General features: G+C 40.7%; 1 protein-coding gene across 2 annotated transcripts; it reads left to right on the top strand.

Moving 5' to 3' along the window:
- The first annotated feature begins 319 nt into the window (after positions 1–319).
- LOC128741536 (organic solute transporter alpha-like protein) lies at positions 320–22,278 on the top strand. 2 transcript variants are annotated; one of them, XM_053837422.1, is made up of 9 exons: positions 320–369; positions 13,450–13,673; positions 13,736–13,887; positions 13,973–14,079; positions 14,369–14,494; positions 14,895–14,991; positions 21,739–21,864; positions 21,929–22,055; positions 22,112–22,278. In XM_053837422.1, the coding sequence occupies exons 2-9, from the start codon at positions 13,568–13,570 to the stop codon at positions 22,225–22,227; spliced, it is 957 nt and encodes a 318-aa protein (XP_053693397.1). In that variant the 5' UTR covers positions 320–369; positions 13,450–13,567; the 3' UTR covers positions 22,228–22,278. The 2 variants fall into 2 exon arrangements, with proteins under 2 accessions (XP_053693397.1, XP_053693396.1); XM_053837421.1 differs by having other exon boundaries at positions 350–783.
- Positions 22,279–22,438: the final 160 nt, after the last annotated feature.

The following is a 22,438-nucleotide window of genomic DNA, read 5'->3' as shown; positions in this document are numbered from 1 at the left end:
GGTGGCAGTTATCAATATAGGCTATTATTTGGCAAACCAAAAAAGTGGACCAATCCGAAAATAGCATCATCTTAGTGGTACCATACGAATATACACTTATGATGCATTTCACTCACTGCACTGCACTCTCTTCCACTTGACGAGTTACCACCAGCAGCAAGACGAGCTTTTCACTCAAGCTTATTCGAACTGCTCAAGGCAACCTTCATCATAGATACTTAGCTGAGTGAGTGTTTCGACCGGCCAAGCTCACCGTGGCCGGTTAGTCTAATGTTAGCTGCCGAGTCGATCGGTTCGGTTGGAATCGGTATGGCATCGGCATGGTAGACCGTGCTGTGTGAGCCTTCATGCTCTGTAGTGTGTTAAAAGGTGGTGTACAAATTTGAATTTGTTGACCATTCGTTGGTACCGTTGTTAATCATTGCAGCTCAAGCAGCAGAACTGAGATTGCGAAATATTGGCAATGGGAATAAGAATGAAAAATAAAAGTGACCTAGTGCGAACCTCGCCAATGTGGTTCAATGTGCGTTGGTAGTAAAATTAAAACAAGGAAGAAGCGCTGCGAGCACTGAATGCAGACATTGTAAGATAAACAGTTGAGCAACAGGCAGCTTTAAAAGTGGTACAACATTAGCGAAACAAGTTAAGAAAAATCTGTGTGACATAATCACGTGAAGGGTTATAGCAGAAAACATTATTAAAGCCGCCAGTACTTATATGAGCAACCCGGGCTGTTTTCACTCTCGGTTAGATGCTGCCATGATCGCCGGTTCAGCACGGAAGGTTTGTCGAACTGTTTTACGATACACGATGTGCACAGAGCCTCTGAGTGGTACGCAACCCGCGGTTCGGTTTTTACACGCTTCTAGTATAGACTTGCAAGAAACCCACTTTGACTAGTGCTGATTCAAAAGTAATACCTGCAAGGCAATGGTTAATGTGCAAGCAAGTTTTGTCGATGTTGTGGATCATGGACGTTCAGTTCAGTATAATGCTAACTGTTACTCTCGCAATATTACTTTTGACCGCAGGAAATAATTGTTTGCTAAGCAAACAGGCGTGGGCCTTGGGCTCAATTTTATACATGTATGTTACATTTGAACTTTGCCACAAAATGTATGATTAATTTCTTTACATCATCTACGTGAATCAACAACCGTTTCGAGGTATCGTCACAGCTGTTGGTGGTTGGCTTCTTCTTTTCTTCGTGTGCAGCTGTTCGCCGCAATTAACCTTCAAAATATCTAATCCTCCCATTAATTTTTCATGCTTTCCATTTTTGACTTTCGTTGTTGAACTTGAACTTTCAAACCAAACAGATGCAAAACGAACACCTGAAATACCAAGGTAGTCATGTAGAATCCCAATGCTAACACGTATGGAATTAATATGGAACCATTCAGAATGCAAAATGTTTGAACACATTTTTCCATTCGATATCTGCGAAGTTTGACCAAATTTACATCTCCTTTGTTGAGCATTCAAGCGATGCTTAACGGATTAAAATTGCGTAAAGGGTCAAAACGAATGCAGCGTCAACGCATCGCCATCGGTCAGCGTCAATTTGACAGTAAACTAGGCTGACCAGACGTCCCGGATTTGCATGGCTTGTCCCGAATTACTAAGCGTCCCGGAAAGTGTCCCGCATTATTTTTTTTTTTACTCAAAACAGTTTCTAAGGATGAAACATAGGAAATTATGTTACATTGTATGAAAAAAACCTTTTGCTGACATCGCTCGTCAGCTGGTGGACACCCTCCCCAATCACGGCCCCGGCCAGCCGGCACTTCGAACTCCTCATCTGACCAATGTCGCAGGTGACTGTTCTCTTTATCTTCAGCTTTCGCTTTATTATCCCGCAGTCTTTCAATATTGGACGAACCCGGAGACAATTTGGTGCACTCGGCTCTTTTGAGATGAACTGAAGTCCATTGTCCGAAACTGTGGCAGGCTGTCATGGAACTTGATAAAAGGCAAAATCCGCCTGGTGAGGCACCTACCCCTGTGTATCTCCGAATTCTTAACCGTCACAAAACACTGGTTTTCACACGGATGCCAATGAAACAGATCCCTTGCCAAGTCATGACCTTTTATCACGAACCCATCCCCAAAACCAATCTCGAATCTGCTACAAACCCTACCGTGAGCCAAAGCATGAAGAATTTAACCTCTGGGTTTGGCTGAAATCGGCCTTCTCGGAAGTTTATTCACCATCGAGTCAGACACATGCATCGCGTTTCGTCACTACCCGACCGCACAGCCCACAAGATCGGATTCTAGCCTTTGTTTATTGTTTGAGGCTTCTGTTGGGCTCCCCCATTTACTCAGTAACACTTGTAGTCATTCCGAGGCGGATTCGCCGTACAGTGCAGCGGTCAGTATTCAGTTTTTTTTGCCAAAGTACAATCCGTGATGCTGAGATCAGCCTTGACTTTCCGAATGACTCTCAACCGCAGTTGACGATCAAGAATTCAACTCCGGCGTCAGGCCTGCGCCTTACGGACAGTTCTGAGAGTTTCCTTGTACCCCTCAATTACTCACACCACACCTTTTTTTAGAACAATCCCTCAGTCCCGCCAACTCCCGAGCCGACGCTGATAGATTCTGCCGGTGACCGCACACATTTCTCGTCCTACATAACCACGTTACCTTTAAACTACAAAAAATATATACCGAGCAGAACTGTTCACAAATAACACAACGCTGACAAAAGCTAGCATCCACAGCCACTGCACTGGGAGCGCCACTATCGCCAAAATAAAGTGCCAAATTTCTAAATGATCCCATCTTTACTACCGAACCGATTTAGCAAATAAGCCAAATATGTCCCGCATTCATCCAAAAAAAAAATCTGGTCACTTTACAGTAAACCCATGAGAAAACTGTCAAAATAACGCTGACGGACGCGTTGGCGCACACTGAACCAAGTTTTCAAGTAAAAGTTATTGGGAAACACATATAGATTTTTTCCATAAAGCTTTTCTAATAATATTCATGTGAATGTCATATAAACATTCAAGAATAAATTTTATTTATATTCATTGGAATAAGCACATTACTTTTAAGTGGTTCAATCAAATAAAAGTTAGTGGATTCTATTAATGCATTACACGTGCTTGTATAATGGTTTTTATGTTTTTGGAAAATATATGCATTTACAATAAATAAAAAACCAAGTTAATCACTTAACAATCTTTATTTGATTGATTTGATTAAATATAATACAAACTTGCTATTTTGAATTAAAGATTTATACCGACGTAAAATTGATCGCCTACGCGAAAAATCTTGATTGGCAGATTATTCATTGCATTGATTCAAATGATTTCTACTATAGAATGCGCTTTGATAGCTGTATATCTTCTGTAATGTTTATCGAAACTGCATATTTTATAATTTTGAGTTGCAAAGAAAATGTCTCATTCTCTTCAGTTATGACGATACGAATGAGCGATATGAAGTTTCTCGCTTTGTAACCTAAACCTTGAAAAAATTATCAGAAATCATATTGAAGATAAACTTAATCATTATTATTGCGCAGTTGAATATCACTGATTTTGGAATCTTTTTGTATAATTTATATAATTACAAAAATTTGTTGCAAAACAAATTGAATCGAAGCATTTACGTAAAAAGAGAATTGCTCAAAATGCTTATGCTTTGCTTCGTTTCGCCACGCTTTTATCCTGAAGTTAATAAAAAATGTTACTTTTGAAGATATACCACATTGTTCACACATGCCCTTAACTGCGACGGTGTATTCAACTTGGCTCAAAAAATTAACTAACCAATTAACAATAGCATATTATGATTATATTAACTATCAAATATGTTAGGATAGCAATGGTACAATAGAATATGGTAAACCAAACAAGTAATATGTCGTTTTAATAAACAATTCGATCGCTCTAGCGGGTGGCACAAGAAGAATGTGTCGATACTCCTACACCTGCTTAAAGGATAGCTAATTTCGTAGAAATCGATAGAATCCTGTCCACGGATTTACATTTAGAATCAAATTGTTCAAAACAGTCTATAGACAAGACACATATGATTGTGTTTTCTTGTACTGTGCAAATCGTCGGCTTAAATTTACAACAGACGATTGACGAGTGTCGGAGACCTATGATTCATGAGCTACAGGTACTGCTAGGAGAGATTCCCATTGTTCATCTGCCGAAAGTCAGTAGACTACTGTGGGCCCGACACGTCGTAAGGATTCCAGACGACAGTCGACAGTGTGACGAAAACATTTTTCTTGAACAATCCCACCGGCATCAGGGACAGGCTCAATGTGCAAGATGGCTCGACCAGGTCAAGAAAGATCGAGTTGCACGGAGACGACTGCTTGAAACACCACAAACCACCCCTGCTCTAGGATGCTAACGTTGACGATTGACGATTGTCCAACACTAATGTAGAAGTAATTATTCCGGGACGGTTGACCAGTTTTACAGATAAAGTAGTTTTCCTGCCAAAATAAAAAAAAAACAATGCTTATTAAGCCGCTAATGGATATTTCTTAATGAAATCACCTTGAGTTCGAAATTGAACAAGTTATCAACGATAACGAATAGTTCTCTTTTTCAGACTTGGCAAATCAATATCAAATCCGATTACTAATCCCGGACATTCGATTTTTCGATCGCTCCTTCACTGCAATTCACCTTCGCCGCCTTCATAACTGTGATTGCAACGCATTGCATCTTTTGTCTAATGTTTTATCTGATCTTCAGGATCGGAACACCTGCAAGCTTCGTGTTGATAATGTTTCTGTTAGTTACAACTACCATAAGAGATATTTTTTACAAAAAAAAATTACAGAATACTTACCAATATTACATTACTAACAGTTTTTCCGGTTCACATCTTCTAATGAAAACGTAATTCACAGTTTTAACGGTTGAATACCATACTCTAAAAACAAAACCAGGTTTAGTATCAATTTCAAACAATATTTAATGAACTCACGTAGAAAACTTCCTAATAGATTTTCTAAAAACGCCGGCACCTCCAATAACTGATTTCGCCATCTTGCTGCGTCCAAATTTTCACATCTGAAAATCACGTAACATTCATGTGCCAACACGTTATGTGCGTTCATGAATAATATGGGTAATAAATACTATTAATACGTCATAATAAATTTCATATGTTTTTCACATAAGCCTTATTGGACACACATAATATGAATTGGTTTTTGAAAGATGTGTAGCTATGTGATTTTTCCAGTACCTATACATTAAATGATAAATTGGTTCAGTGCAGCATTCTGTTTGACCCACGGTACTGCTAGGCAGCCATGCTTATGCAGTCAACATCTAACCATTTGCGTAAATGAAACAGCATGATACCGCTATACGTTCTGTTCGTTTCACTCTGCAAAGCCAGTATGCTGGCAGATGGGTATTATTTTCAAATCTTAACCAGATTTTTGCAAATAATACCCACGCCGGCAATAGATGTTGGCTACCGTCAAACACATAGAGTAAGGATAGCGTTGCCAGTCCCTTGGTTTGACCCTTAATTCAGTCAAAATGCACATGAAAACACTACGACTATTTTCTATAGCCTCACACACATGTCATCAGACTTAGATCAGATAAATGTAGTTGTTAGTCCAATTGTAGAAAGTTATAAGAAATAATTCTTTCTCTGCAAGTAATTAGTAATACAAATGAATATTATAAAACAATTGTAGAAATTGTTGAGTCAAAAAATTCAGTGCCTCTTTTCTATAGTCAAACTAAATTGTTCAATTCATATTCGATATTATCAGTTTTCCTGCACGCTCGATAACCCGGAATATCCTTTTAGGCATACTTCCAACCAAGCTTTTTAAAATTTTTATTTCAACATTTTCTAATGATTTCGAAATTGTTATTTTACACAACCCTGCCTCCCAGTTGGCTCCGAGGTATGACGCTGGTCTAATAAGCAGGGCCCTACAATGTCACCTTCAATTGCATAGCGTCACTCATAAATGAAGCAGTGAAGCTTCGGTTTCTACAGAATCAGCACTGCTTCAGTTTCAAACTAGCTTCAGTCAGCGTCAGCAAAACGGGTTTCACTTCGTCATGACGATCAGTTTCAACTTTCCAGTAGTACTTTTCTATCAAATATTCAGAAGAAGACCAGCAACTATGAAAGCAAATGAATTGAATTTGAGTAACAATTCCTACAATGCAACGCATATTAAAGTTAACCTGGTCAATATCGACAAATCGTGTCTGACTTTCTGCCGTCGTCAAATGAAGCAGCCATCAACTTCAACTGAAGCTTGCTTGAAACGTTCAGTTCAACAAACGAAGCAAGTCACTTCATGTATGAAGCGAAGGTAAGAGAAAGTCAATTTCATTTATTTGTTTCGCGCTGCCGGGCCCTGCTAATAAGCCAGTCGTCGTATGTTCGAATCTCGACTGGGAGCGGCTGTTAGAGTCAATAGGATCGTAGCAACTGGCCCTGCAATTGTCCTGCACTAGTGCACTCTAACAGCTGGGTGCGAAGTCTGTCGTATAAAAAAACAGGCCAAGTTTCGATAACGGAATGTAGTACCTAGACTTTGCTTTGCTTACGTGTTCAACGTGTTTAAATGACCCTAAGTGCCACTTTCGCTGCCTTTCAACTAAACCTCTTAAAATACTGCCAATGCTCACTTGCAGCTGTGTTGCTGACAAGAAGAATTCGAATAGAATTTTGGATACCAATTTGCAACAGCTATGCAGCCAAAAACCAAGCTCCAGCAAACTTAACAGCAAAATCCATTCTCGATTTCTCGAATTGATACGCCTTCCTCCTTATATAGAGTATGTTGGTGCTTCGTCGTAATTGCCTATTCCCGTCCTATCCAACACAAATTATTAAAAATATCAGCATATTCATGACACACAATGCAAAACTAGTTATTGCCTAATATTTTAGTTTGTTGTCTATCATACGCAATCAATCAAAGTGAGCTGAGATCTATTTAAATGCTTTTTATCATTAAAGAAGTCCTACCAGCCAAATTTCCTACGTTTTTTCGTGCGACGAAGAAGAAAATGTCGACTAATCGTTTTAATTTTCGTCATTCATAAATGAAAATAACTCACGCAAGGCATTGTCGTTATTTTCCAGTTAGGAAATCTTGCCTGACTTGCAGAAATTTTGCAGAATAACATTTGTCATGCCATCCTACACAAATATATACACATTAGCTTCGTAAACATTGCTGTGATTTGTAGTTCGGAAGATGAAAAATTTTGATGGCCGGATTTTAAAAGGGTACGACTAATTTTAGAAATAAAGTCAGTTGCGTAATTTCAATAATATGCTTTAGTAATCACTTTTCAGTGATTTCAAAGTTCACGGATCGGAAGGTAAGTGTGTTTTAGTCAAATCAGCACAAGAACTTTTGGAGTGTTCATTAAGTCCATCCAACAAATGATGAAAATTAGAATGGCTTAACTTACTACGACGGGAATTAGAAATAAACCCTAGACCTCAATCAAATCCCAAAAGAAAGAGCTTTATCGCAAAACACTTTTATCTGGCATTTTAAGCTGTCTAATCAAGGAAACTTAAAAAAAAAACAACTTAACCGAAGAAAATATCAGAAAGGTTGTGTTATAGGACGACTTTAGGCAGGTTCTAAGTGGCTCAAAAACAAACTTTATCGATTAAGTTCTCAGACCTTGATACAGTTCTATCGCCTAAGCTCGGGAAGTTGAGAAATCGTGTAAAAAAATGACTCCAAAAACTTCAACTGAATTTTCAAATGCGAGAAAATTCTAGGGGCCAGTCCCGGTGTAGTGGTTAGCATTCACGCGTCTCACGCCGAGGACCCGGGTTCAAATCCCAACCCCGCAGAAGTTACGAATGACCCATGCTGCTAAAGTGACTATAATCTAACAAAAAAAAAATGCGAGAAAAATTAATTTACTGGACATCAAACGCGCAGGATCGTCTGCAGCTCCCTGACAATGATTGAAAAGCAATCTACTTTGCAATTATCAACTGTTGGTCCGGTTTCGAAAATGTGCGGACATTAGCAATTGGGTTAAAAATGCGTAATTTTTCAAAGGTGGTGTCTTCGAAGAAGTTTAATAATAAAATTTAGCGCATCTTTCTGCACTATTAGAGTGACCGTGAATTCACCTATTAGGGAGATACAAACTTTTATTTTTTTTTATTCCACTGTGTCGATGTATTAACAGTGTAATTCTGGTTAAAAAATCATTTTCTAATTGGTTGATGCAAAAGTTCCAATATTTGAACACAAGTCCAATCCTTGTGTCAGCAGTGGCTGCGTTTCAACGAGAATTACTCAATCGGAAAAAGTGTTTCACAAAAACTTTCCTGCTTGTGGACAATTATAAAGAAAAGTAAAAAAAAACATATTCTTACGAAAATAAATTAAAATATTTCTTTTTTCTTTATCAATTTATATATAACAATATAACAATTTGCTTCTTTCAATCAGCATTAAGTATAAAAATCGGTTGCATCATCACTAAAAACGTTTTTTCTACATCGGGTGGAAGTGCCCTCGATATTTTTTGTTATGTTTTAAGAACATGCGAATCAGTCGAATCTTTACTGAGAAAAATGATCTGCATTTTTTATTTTTACTGTTATTATCAACGATTGCGAGACCAATAGGGTACATATCGAAAACCGACTCCGATTTTCGCCAACTGGCGCTAGATAAAGAGACCTTCATGATCATACAGATACACCGATATTGCTCAACTTCCGCTCATCCGCCCAGGCCCAGCCATCCGAACCTCTGATTGACTTTACATTTTGAAGTCGGTAGCGACAAGGGTACGGCAAAGGCAACTGATGAAAAAGTAAAGTAAAGAAAAGAGAAAATGAAAAGAGTAACGAAAAAAACGAAACTATTTTTTTTATTATCAATTAGAAATTGTTTTGAAATAATAACAAAAGTGTTATATGACGTACATGGTGTTTTCTTTTTCTCGCGGTTTATATTACTGAGTTAGTGAAACAGACGCGTGAAAATAATAAACATTTGCTTCTGGATTGTTCTGATGAATTACAACCTTTATGCATTTAGGTACATTTCGTAAGAGTTTGTTCAATTCACCTAATGCACGAAATAAAGTTTTCTAAATAAATATCGAGGAGTGTGATGGCAGTGTGGTAACTTTTTACGCGCGCTTCCGAGTCATAACTGTGGTACAGAGCCGGCTCAGACCGGAGCGGAACGAAACCAAACTTAGGATCTCGAACTAACTAACTAATTTTTGGTACAATGTTGAATAGTGCAATATTTACCAGCACAGACAATTGACACAATCTGTAGATGTAGCGAATTACAAGAAAAATTTATTCGAACAGCTGAGCTTTATTATAATTATTCAAGCTATTCTTATGCGGCAAACATATGAGATTAGCTGAGCTGAGCTGAAAAAACAGGTATCAAAGGCATCAAAAAGGTATCTAAAACAGGTAAATAAGCATTGACCGTCTTTTTCCGTGTAAACTTCCTTCAACGCCAAATCTCCTGGGCGGCCATCTATCAAGGTTAGCCTCCAAGCTAGCAACAATTTTTTTAAATTCAATGCACATCGCGCGGCGCCCGAAAACGTGATGAACCGTCCATGCGAGGTTCAGTGACATTCTTGTAGATGCAGTAGAAGCATAACCGCAGTTCCGAGAGTGCGTTGCGTATGTTCAATTCCATCATCGGCTGCCATGTCCATCAAAATATAAGCGCGCTCCGGCCAAGTACAGGAGACAATATTGGAAACCTTACTAAGTAGATTGTTTGTAAATAAATCGTCACAACGCCGCGGTGCAACTGGTAAGATCCATGTTTGTGTTGTTTAATGTTACGGACATGTCCGATAAAACCGTCCCGGCACGGCACAGTGTCACTGTTTGATGATGTCCCTCAGCTCAGTGCAATCCGCATCCACCACACTAGGTCAATGGGCGGGGTTGCCATTTGTGAAGCTCTGCCGGTTTAATAACTATTTGCTATAGCTCCTCAGGAGACTATACTTCAGCAGAGTGAAACTAAACATTCTGTTTGCCTATCGTAATGCACCCGAGCCGTTTATTGCGTGTAACATGGACTTGCGATGTGATCACTATAATCTATGACAAACATTTTATTTGATTTATGTACGAAATGATTGAAAAAAATTGTTGGGTAGGTATTTGTGAAAAAATAGGCATTTTATTCGTGCCGTTGGTGACAATTTTGTTGGTCGAAGACTGTTTTTCATTTGAAATCCAAAAAATGCACTCGTACGAGTCACAGAGTCGACCGATCAACTTGTCGCATTTAATCTTGGCTGGGAGAATCTGTTTAGAATGAATAGGCCCCCAGCACTAGTCCTGCTTCGAACATCTGGCTGCGATGTCTGTCGAACATCGAAAGCATTGTTTGAATCCAGCTCATTGTAGTGTGGTCGATTTCCCCGAACCGTATTTTTTGATGCGAAGGACGTGTTATCAAAAGCGCCTTCAATATCACGGAAAGCAAAAAGTGCCGTCTCTTGATATTTGGGTGAAAACAAAGCTTTGGGTTACAAAACGCCTTTAAGATTTTACTTTTCTTTATCGACGGACCTTGCAGCTGGTTATTAAAATACAGGACAATTACGGAGCGAGTGCAATAATTCTACTGACTCTAGCCAGGGACGATTCAATTTCTTTGAATCAATTTTAATTCATTTGATAGTACCGTCTAAACCAACATTGGGACATTTGTTGAACTATATGCATGTTGATTTGCATGCTACGAAAAGTTTTCGCGTAATTTTTCATAACGACCTTAGTAACATTGAAAGATTTTCTTCGGTGTTCCTCTCTTTCGATTATCACAACAATATGAATGCACTTCAACGCAAGTTTTCTCAATAATTAGCTAGATAATCACGCCAGCTACCGATTTATGAAAACTAAATGCATTCAAGTGCATTTGCATCAATGTGATAAGCGTAAGTAGTAATGTCCGGTAACTGCTCGATTAATGGAGTATTCGATTAGAGCATGCAATAATCGAATAATTTGTAATCGAATACTGCCGGCACGAGTAATTCATTAATCGAATAGTTCAAAGGGGAATAAAAATGCGAATAATCCGTTAATCGGTTAATTGCGGTTAATCGAATTATTAAACGAAATATTCGAATATCTTTAATCGAATACTTCTAGCACGAATACTGAACTCAGCGATTATTGCATGCAACGCTAACCGATTAATCGGTAATCGAATAATTGAAAATTTCGGACATCACTTAGCGTAAGGGAGGAGAGACAAAGAGAATCACTCATTGTTACTTAAATCCTTTTGAAAAGCTACGCAAGCGTCCTTTAAAACCCCATTGCGTATACAGTGTTCCGTAATTTTCTCCATCAGGTTAAGAATCGTTGATGTAAAACTTATTGGAAAGCCTTAGGCTAGGTTGTCTCTTTTGCCATCCTTAGGGATAAATCGTACCTTTACTTTCCGCCAATTCTTTGGGATATGTTCTAAAGTGAAACTGGCTCGAAATAGGCTCATGAGCTCGGACATTATGAAACCTTTCTTGCTGATGTTCGGCGACGCTGTATCAGGCGATCGCTGCCTCTTGTTAGCTACCAGATCTCCGCTGCCCTGGCTGGTCGGCCGGCAGAAAGGCGAATCCTTGCTCCTTATCGTAAGAGCAACCCTGCTGCGATACCACTTCTGCCGTCATCGCTACAAGTTAGAGAGTCGTTTGTCCGCGTCGCCGGAGGTTTCAGGTAACTCGTTGACCTCAGATAACGTCGTCGGATCGGGAAGGTTGCCCGTGCAACTCTTCTCATTCCCTCGTGGTGAGTTTAAGATCAGGGTCGAAGCCGAGAGTCCTCCTTCTAACAACATGCTGTCGAGGTTGAAATCCACTTCCAACTCTACGTCCATAACTCCGTCAGTAGCGTCCGTACCGATCGGACTACGTACTTCCGACCTACCTCCGTAGGTCATCTCCACACCTTCTTCGGTGTTCTATAGAACAACTTTTGGGGTTGTTTGTTTTACTATCAATGATTTTAGTTAGATTTGTAGTAATCTGCTGGGAATAATTGCCAACTGTCCTTTAACAGCTTGGAACAGTGGGAGCAATTTACTGCACAGGCTTTACTGTTGCAGGCTGTTATTCATCCCTAGGCACGGATCGCGTTACACCGAGGATTGAGGTCTTCTTCCGTACTTCGTAGAATGTAACATATTCTGAAACTGCTTAGTTATTAAAAGCAAAAAAAAAAGATTTGCGCAGAAGAGACTCGATTGGGTCCACCACAAATTTGTCATGGAGGCATCCGGAGCTTGTGACAGACAGCTTCGGTCCTGATCCAATTTGCCCATCTCTTGTTAATTTTTTTGGGGAGCTACACGTGAAGGTTCATCAACAAAGATCCGTCACTGGCGGAGTTCTGGAACCATGAACCAGAAAATTCCTCAGAATCTGTGTTTTTAGAAGAGACAGTAGCCTTTTCTAGGGTAACATGAAGTTGAATACCTACCTCTTCTGACTCGACTTACTGCAAGCTGTCACTCTTCAAATTCGACTAAACAGTAGTACAACGACAATGGCGTTACTGATTGATTATGAAGTAAAAACTAAAGAAAAAGGGTGGTCCTGCAAGTGACAAGACGGAGTACAAACGAAAATAGAATTTGACAAGCAAACAAGTGGGAAAGGGAGGGTCATTGAGGCAATGCTCACTAGATTTTTAAAACGTTCCTCTATACCCAAGGTGGGAGATCCGCTGTGACTCAAAGGTTACACAATATTCCCGAATCACAAGGCCTGGGGGAAAAGCTGGGTTCGAATCCGGTTATTCATCCGGTCCAATTGAAACATCGAAATGAAAAGAAATTTTAAAAGACGTCAGAACATTTCTATCTGAACTTCAGATCATTGATAGAAATCTCCTTTTCTAATGCGCATTTTGCGAGATATATATCACCCTTCTAAAAATAAGATGCGATACAACACGGCGAACGCACAACATGAAATAATAGATTTGATTATGGTGTTAGACATACAGATTTTCAGCCAAATTTGAGAAGGTCAATTTGAAAACTTAATATCCTTTCGTCATTAACCTTGGAATGCCCCATTTGCAGAATAGCGAAAAGCACTCAAATCGATTACTCGCACTAGCCCAAGCGAAGCGTCAATTATTTATTCCTGCTGATTTTCACCATGACGTGCGTATCACTCATTCAATCGAATTCATACCAATAAAAATTAACAAGCTTGATGATAGAGCTACATATGTCGTTGCCTAGGGTGCTCTCTGACTCTGGCTGTATTTTTATGTTCACTGTAAAAAACTGCTCCTTGATTCCTAAAGCAATAGAGGCCACAGAAAAGTTTTGATTGAATTGGTTTTTCTATTAATTTGCTGAACCGCAATAAATTTATGAATTTGATTTCAACTAGGTATTTCTTTTCAATTACGCAGAGCCAACTCAAAATGAGAATTTACCGGACTATTCGCAATGATTTGAACTCTACCGAACTCGATTGAAATCTCCAGTTTACAATCCCGTGATCTACGACCGTTATATCTAGCCCGAAATATGGAGATGGAAACAGCAAGTACCCAGGACAGTAGGGTTGACAATAACCAATCAGTATCCAGAGTGTGTCCCAGTCAACTGCCGACAGTGATTGAATATATCGCTGGTACTAACTGCCTAATTAATTTTTAGTCTTTAAATAACGGAATATGTATTTCATTTTTGCAGGTTTGGATCTTATTTTAACTGTGATCATAGGTATAACAATCGTACTTAGTATTGCAACGTTCGTGATATGCGGCCGAGCTATAACGAGGGTGCTGAGCCACTCGCCCAAGCGTTTTAAAACCAAAACCATCATCGTTCTGCTTATCTATCCGGTAACTCTCCCTGTCTTTGCTATGATAAATCGAAGGAAGTAATTTTCTAGTCCTAACGCAAACATTAATTACCCTTTCGCAATAGGTAGTGGCAGCGCTGGCGATAATGTCAATCCTCATACCCAAGGCGTACTTTATTTGCGATACGGTATCACATATCTATTTTATGATCTGCGCCTACGTGTTTTACAGGTAAGCAGCTCATACCGGTCTCGAATGATAAAAGAAAGTGGCTGTGAGGTTTGTTCATCACGATTGATTATATTTAATTAGCAACGGGTTACATTATGACATAGTGAAATACGGTGTTCTCTTTTAATTTCATAGTTGGACGTTAATGTTTTCCCATTGTTTATTGGTCCAACTAACATGTCTCCATTAAAAAACTGCTGATACTCAGCCAGTCAGCAGCTCAAATGTACTGTAATAGATTGATTTGCTAATTAGACTTATTACATCACCACAATCAATTTCCCATTAGTCTGCTTATAGATTACGTCGGGGGAGAGGACTGCTTCATCAAATCAACAGATTCGGAGACATTTAACGCCAAAACACCGCCATGCTGTTGCTTTCTGGTCTGCTTGAAACGGACGGCTGTCACCAAGTAGGTAACAAGTCAAACGTAACAAAAACTGTGTTATTAATTGCAACCCTTTTGGAGAAAATTATGTTTGGGAATATGCGAAACACCCTTCCCGCGATCTAAAAGCCTGTTGCTTAATCACAGTTGTTTAATCACCAAGGCAGTACAGAGTGGTCCGAATAAACAACGCACAATACACTATTAATAGACTGAATGATGCATATTAAATTGAGGATGACTAATTTGCTTATGACGACGTTGATAGAATGATAATAGAAGGATACATGGTAGCTAATTCCTTAATTGAGCATGCATACTTGAACCTTCCTTATGCACATTGCTACACACCTTGTTATTATTACTCACGAATAAATAGTATTTTTATAATACGATAAGAAATAAATATTCTTTTCGTTTTCAGAAACCGCTTACTGTTTACAAGGCTTTTGATCCTTCAGCTGCCGATAATGCAAAGTTTGCTATTTTTGGGTCTCAATGTCGTCTTTGTGGAAGATATTGTAAGTATATTCATCAAACACAGAATATTGGGCTGTGCAAAACAGCTCAATCAAAATCAGTTCTCGCACAAATTAGGCTTCTGCTAATGAGAAAGTAGCGGGAATTAAAGGAAAAACAACAGTTAAATATTATTGATTATTTATAGTTTATCCCCATTATTTGACTTTTGACTTTTATACTCTCCTTCAAACGCTGCATGTTTTATTTGTAAATTTTATTCGGTCTTACGTCTTCGGTTTTTAATCATCTGTCCACGAATACTGAGTACCGAGACAATCGGCAAAATCTGACAATAACATCCCAATTTTTACTCGACTCCGTTATTGAAAGAATTCCCCCAGTCACAACATGACGGTCTTTTTGACAAAAAAGTAAAATTTCTCATGGCCCAACTTACTTAGCATAGATACATGGCCGCCGATACATGACAGTACAAACGGGTGAAGTCGGGTTTTTCCACTATAGATCAAATCATCATACCGTCAATTGACAGATAGTGGCGCCCTTGTTTACATTTTAGAAAACTTTCCTTTCCGTTTATAGCGAATGTAGCGTGTTTTTTAACATTTTACAGGCATAATGGCTTTTAAATTTAATCCTAATGCTGTTTAAACTCGGTTTAAACAACAAACTTGCCGTTTAAACAGCTGAAACTTTTTGGATTCTGCGGTCTGTTTGTAAACAAGGGCGCCAGTATCTGCCAGATGACGTCACCTTGATTTGGTCTATTGACGAGTATCTGCCATGGCCTTCCCCTGTCGCCAAAAATGTTCGCATCAAAAGTTTGCACATCGTTGGCTGAAAAAGATTGTGCAGTCATGTGCGGCTAGTGGTTTATTTAGTGGAACTTTAACTTATCGGAAGCTAATGAAAGCGCTAAGACATTTAAGACCAAGCGTACGTGCTACTCGCTGTCTAAAATGTTAACGGTTAACTGATTCGCAGTACCCACCTTTGAGCCTCTGGATATGCTTACGCTGCCAACGTATGCCTGTAGATTTCATTCACACCTTTCCACAACATCCATCTCCACCTAGGCTCTTGCAGCTCTGTTTCTATCGAAAGCTGATCCCCGATAAAGTTCCGAATTGGAGATTCAAGTGTAAGGTCAGCAAGCCAAAATGCAGTATCGCAGGCAACGGTTAACGCCTGTAGTTTCCGCGATGTCTTCGACGGAGAGCACCAAGCTTCGTAAGCATACAATAAAACGGATTTCAGGTTTGAATTGGATTTTCCTCAGTGTTTTGGTCGGTGCTCTTCACTCAAGTGCCTTGCCGTCGTAAGACAAAACCTGTTGAACAAGGTTTCTCCAGTTAACTCGGTTGTGGGCTTACTTACTTACTTTAGTGGCAACGGTCCGTTACCGATCCTGCGCCGAACGAATTATGCTCCTCCAGTACCGTCGGTCCTGGGCTGCCGTTCTCCAATCCCCACGAACACCAGCTGAACGTGCATCGTCTTCGACAGCACACACCCACCGGATGCGGGGTCTGCCTCGGAGTCTACGGCATCTCCCTGGTTCTCTGCTGAAAACAGTTTTGGCTACTTTCGTCTGGCATTCTGGCCACGTGTCCAGCCCACCGTAGCCTGCCACATTGCACTACCTTCACTATATCAGCATATTTGTATACTTGGTAACTTTGTAACTCCACCTCGGCACCAACTCCACTTTGGCTCCCATGTTTCCTACCAGCAACCATGTACTTCGTTTTGGCGGTGTTAATGGTAAATCCCAATCTCGCCGCTTCCCTTTCAAAAGGCCTGAAGGTCTCTTCCACTGCTCTACGGTTGATTCCGATGATATCGACGTCATCCGCAAAACCAAGAAGCATGTGAGATTTAGTGATGATAGTAACATTCCTTTCCACGTTTGCCCTTCGTAATGCACCTTCAAGGCAATGTTGAATAGCAGGTTAGAGAGTGCATCCCCTTGCTTCAGTCCATCCAACGTCCCGAAAGCAGCTGAGGTCTCACCCACTATTTTAACGCATGATTTGGATCCGTCCAGCGTCGCACGAATCAGCGTAACTAGTTTCCTCGGAAAACCATGTTCTAGCATTATCTGCCACAGCTCATTTCGTTTAACTGAACCGTACACCGCTTTAAAGTCCACAAACAGATGGTGTGTCTGCAAGTTGTACTCTCGGAACTTGTCTAGCAACTTACGCAAGGTAAACATCTGATCCATCGTGGAGCGACCCTCACGAAAACCAGCTTGGTACTCGCCGACGAAGGACTTCGCTAACGGTCTCAGTCAGCAGAACAGGATACGGCAAAGCACCTTGTAGGCAGAATTGAGCAATGTAATTCCTCGATAGTTTTTACGCTCCAGTCGATGTCCCTTTCGGAAAGTTGGGCGAATGAGGCCTTACAACCACTCCTCCGGCATTTGTTCTTCCTTCCAGATCCTGACAATGATCCGGCGGATTGCTTCGTACAGCCACTCGCTCCCCGCTTTTAGAAGCTCAGCCGGGATACCGTCCTTCCCAGCAGCCTTACCGTTTTTCAGCGCACTGATTGCCTTTTTAACCACCTCCTGTGTTGGTGGCTCCACAGCTTGACCATCGCTTACAATTCCTATCCTGTCCCTGCTGAACTCCGCATTTACCTCTCCATTCAACAATGTCTGGAAGTGCTCCTTCCACCTGGCTGCTACCGCCGTTTTGTCGGTAAGCGCGTTGCCAGCACTATCATTGCACATCACAGGCATGGCAAAATTCCTGCATCTCACCGTTTTACAGAAACTCCGTGTGTCGTTGCTGGCGTATAGCTCCTCTGCGCCGGCGAGCACGTGCTCCTCGTACTCGCGTTTCTTTAGACGATGGATTCTTTTTTCTGCAGCTCTAGTCTTTCTGTACCTCTCTGTTTTGACGCGTTGCCGCAGTGAGCATTCGACTCCTGACCTGGTTCTTTTCATCTGTCACTCTCTGGCATTCGGCATCAAACCAGCTGTTGCGCTGTCTTCCACGCGTTATGCCTACCACCTCTCTCGCAGTTGTTTCGATGGCACCATTGATGTTCTTCCACAGCCCATATATATCTTCTCCTTCTACATGCTGTTCTGCGATTCGTTGGTCAAGCTTCCTGGCGTACTCCATTGCTACGCCGTCTGCCGTTAACCGCTGAATGTTGAAACGCAGCGTCCTCTGCGCGAATCTTACTCACTACGAGATAGTGGTCAGAGTCGATATTTGATCCCCGAAAAGACCGTACATCGATAACATCCGAAAAGTGTCGTCCGTCAATCAAGACATGATCGATCTGAGAGCTAAAGTCTCCATTTGGATACCTCCAGGTGTGTTTCCGAATATTTAAACTTGGAAAGTAGGTGCTACAGATGGCCATTCCTCTGCCCGCGGCAAAATTTATGAGCCTCAGACCGTTATCATTGGTCGACAGATGAAGGCTATGTCTTCCAATGACTGGACGGACGAATTCCTTTCTCCCGATCTGCGCATTTGCATCTCCGATGATGATTTTCATGTCGTGTTTTGGGCACTCTCCATAGGTCCTCTCAAGCCTGTCGTAAAACTCGTCCTTAGCATCATCGGATTTATCATTTGTCGATGCGTATAAGTTGATTAGGCTGTAGTTGAAGAATTTACCCTTAATCCTCAACATGCATATACGGTCATCTACGGGCCTCCACCGGATAACTCGTTGCTTTTGTTTTCCCAACACTACGAAACCGACTCCATGTTCTGCTTTCTTACCGCCACTGTAGTAGTAGTGATACTTGAAAGAAGTGCCTGCAATAGGGTCTACTGCACGGAACTCCCTTTCTCCGGAATTTGGCCACCGAACTTCCTGAATAGCAGCGATCTCCATTCCGAGTTCATGCAGCTCTCGAGCTAGCAAGCCAGCCCCTGCGGTTCATGGAGAGTTCGGACATTCCAGGTACCAAGTTTCCAATCATTATCCCTTAATCGTTTTCTTGTTCCTTGCTGTGTCCTATACCGATTGTTCCGTCCTGAATTTCTTTCTTCGCTGTTCGTGCTAATTGAGCTGAGGTTGTAGGTTACCGCTCTTCAATTCCTCAGAGACCGAGTACTCTCCGCCTGATCTCGCTAGTCATCTTGCTTGCTGCGCTGCGCTGATCATCTTGCTCCTACTGGATTTGAGGCCAAAAACATCTTTGCAGGGTAATTGGCCGGCATTCTTGCAACATGCCCTGCCCATCGTATCCGTCCAGCTTTAGCCACCTTATGGATACTGGGTTCGCCATAGAGCTGTTCATCCTCCGCCTCTATACTCCATTCTGCTACTTGCGACGTAGTTGCGACACACAGAACAAGAATAAAACCGAATGTCGCTAGTCGATTATTACGGTTTTCAACTATAACAACAATATGTTATGCGATAGCAGCACCAACGCAGGTGAAAGATGTTTTTGTGCAGAAGTATTCTTTGAGGCTCGGCTAGAGTGAAATTTGCGTGGAAATTGGATCGTTTTTGTTGGTGATGTGGAAAGAGGCATCAGTGTTACGTATGTTAGTCTGTGGCTAAACCTTTCGTGCTTCCTATAAGTTAAAACGGTTCATAGCCCCAGAAAGAGAATCCGACAATGATGCTATTCATTAATCAGCAGTAGTCATCGTAGTCAGCAGCACAGTTCGGGGTGGCTCGTGCTGTTCCAAGCAGTCGTCTACAATTCGATTTTGGGTCACTCGTCGCCAATTTCTCACAAGGCGCAAGCCGGTTTCAATATGAACGGGCCGCTCTTTCTTGTGCCGGCAGGGTTGTTGGACAGAACCGTTTTCATCGCAGTGTCGTCCGATTCACCGTAGTCTACCGGCTTTTGCTAGATGTAGAATGAGAATCCCTCCAAGCAGTGTCTGCAGCCACTCTCCGCTTTCAGCTTGTACTCTAGTAAATATTGTTCACAAAACCTTTCGCTCGAACACTGCAAGGGCCCGTCTGTCCTCCGTGGGCTGCGTCACGCCTTCCGGAGTCTATAAATAACTACTGGTTTAATCAGAGTTTTGTACATTATCAGATTCGCATGGTGCCGTTTGCTTCTTGATCCTATCGACTTACGAAAGGTAAAGTTGACCCGATTTCCTGCTTGAAAACACCGGTAAATCTTCAGTGATCCCAAATAATGAACTCATCTACCACTTCTAGGTAGCCCCGGCATCGTCGAAACAAATAAACGAAACTAAATTTCTCTTACCTTCGCTTCATACATGAGCAACAAGCAACCAATTTTATTTGTTAAACGGAACACTTCAAGCAAGCTTCAGCTGAAGCTGGTGACTGTTTCAAGTGTCAACGATTAAAAGTCAGGCACGATTTGTCGATGTTGACTAGATTAATTGTAATGTGCACTACTTTGTAGGAAATGTTACTCAAATTGAATTCAAAGTTGCTGCCCTTCTACTGAATATTTGACAGAAAAGTGCAAATGAAACTTAAAAAACCGATCGTCATGATGAAGTGAAACTGACGCTGATTGAAGCCAATTTTAAAGCGAAGCGGTGCTGCTTCGGTTGAAACCGAAGCTTCATAGCTTCATTGTTAAGTGAGGATTTGGAATTGAAGGTGACGTTATCAGGCCGTGCTTCTATTTAGTTCATCGTTGTCAACCGTTACCGTTGGTGATGCGCGCGTTTGTCTCCTTTAAGCATCTACCTTTCATATATTTGGTCTTCGGCGTATTTATTTTTAGTCTGGTGCAGATTATCTCCGCAGTCACAAAATTTCTGGATATGACATAAAAGTCATCTGCAAATTCTTGTTTCGATGTTAAATTCTGGAATCACCGCCTCAAGAGCGATGTTAAAAAGCATGCAGAATAAGCCGTCATCTTGTCTCAATGCTCGCTACACCTCAAAGGTACTCGACAATGTCCCCGAGATGCGCACGAAATACATCACTCGACTCAATGTAGCCCTGATAAGTCGCGCCAGTTAGTCTAGAAAACCGTGTTCGATCGACTGAATCGTATGCTGCTTTAAAGTCAATAAAATGTGATGCAGGAACATGTTGTACTTCCGACATATCTGCAAGCTTTGCCGGATGGTAAAAAATTTGTACGTAGTGGAACGAGCTCCCATAAAGCACGCCTGATAATTCCTATGGAACCCTGTTCAATCGGTGACGGCGTAACGGGATTTGGAAGAGTAGGTACCTTACAGATGTCGTTTCCTCTGTATGGCGATTATCACTGCGACCAGTATTTTGATCTGTTGTGGTATCTTCCACGTGTTCTCTCTGTATTCCTAACTTGGTTCTTTTGGCAGAGTCACTGTAAGTCGAACAAACTGCATATTACCAGTGCTTCAGTGTTGGTGTTTCCACAATTTTTCGTTTTCTGCTTTTTACTACTTTTTAACCGATCTCGTTCTCTAGAGCTAGCAAGTACGGATACTAGTAATAATTCACCCTTGGACATTCTCACCTCGAGCCAGTACCACACTTATAACTTGCCCTAGCGAGAGGCTCCGATGCCCGAGCGTATTATGTGCCAACTGTCTTTGGGTGTTGTAGCAACTAACACTTCGCGCGTCGTTATCGGCAGTTTAGATTATTTTCTCTGCGAATAATAGGCCATTTTTTAGTCTACATCAGCCTCTTTGTTGTTAGAAACAGCCAGCATTAAAAGTTTTGATGAAGTTTCGAAAAAATAAAATAATTTGGCGTAAACTGAAAAATGTCACATACTTCATTGCATCGCTTGATTTAATTTATCATGTTCACCCAGAATAATTTATGAAATTCACATGGTAATGCGAATATTTTTTCAGGAAAACTTCAATCAAATAATTTTATACTTTGTACCATTCATTGTCCTGTCGATTGTCATTGGAGTATGGGGACTAAACATAGCAGTTCGAATGGTAGCGTCTCTTCATACGGAACTTCAAATAATGGTGATAAAAGATAAAATTTATTGAAATACCCTTTCATAATTTTAATCAATTTTCATACTACCAGGCAAAATATTTCGCTCTACAAGCAGTGCTGATTCTTTGCAAGGTCCAACCGTTGGTCATTATGGTCATTGTTACGTACATCACACCGCGATGTGATTTTCCCCTAGTATTACAAGTACAAAAAAATGGTAAGTTCTCAATTTTAATGGCTAATAAATTGATTTAATACATCTTTTCATTTCAGCTGTGTTTCAGATGTGTCTCTGCGCTGAAATGCTGATTCTTTGCATATGGGCCTTTCATTTGTACAAAACTCCCGGTAAAAATCGAAATTTTCTTGCCAAGACGGAATCCAACTAAGCAGCTGAACAGAGCTGCCTACGTAGAAAAACTCGAATAGCATCGACCAAAATTTTCGTGTATACTTAAATGTTGTGATTCAATGTGATATACAAGTACCTACCGAATAGATGTTTAAAATGTAAAACCTGTGTAAAAATTCTGTTGAAATCCGAAAATAATCCGAATCAAGGTACATCCGGTACACATGACTAGCAATCCCAGAATTTTA

Source organism: Sabethes cyaneus, chromosome 3 (assembly GCF_943734655.1).
Source record: "Sabethes cyaneus chromosome 3, idSabCyanKW18_F2, whole genome shotgun sequence".
Taxonomy (NCBI): Eukaryota; Metazoa; Arthropoda; class Insecta; order Diptera; family Culicidae; genus Sabethes; species Sabethes cyaneus.
The sequence above is the reverse complement of the archived record's forward strand: the minus strand, read 5'-3'. Positions and strand labels throughout refer to the sequence as shown.

Excerpts from the sequence above, each read along its gene's own strand:
- LOC128741536 (XM_053837422.1), top strand. The coding sequence starts at position 13,568 with ATGGAGATGGAAACAGCAAGTACCCAGGACAGTAGGGTTGACAATAAC. Across the intron at positions 14,495-14,894 it reads AAACGGACGGCTGTCACCAA|AAACCGCTTACTGTTTACAA; the intron begins GTAGGTAACAAG and ends TTTCGTTTTCAG. Across the intron at positions 14,992-21,738 it reads TCGTCTTTGTGGAAGATATT|GAAAACTTCAATCAAATAAT; the intron begins GTAAGTATATTC and ends ATATTTTTTCAG.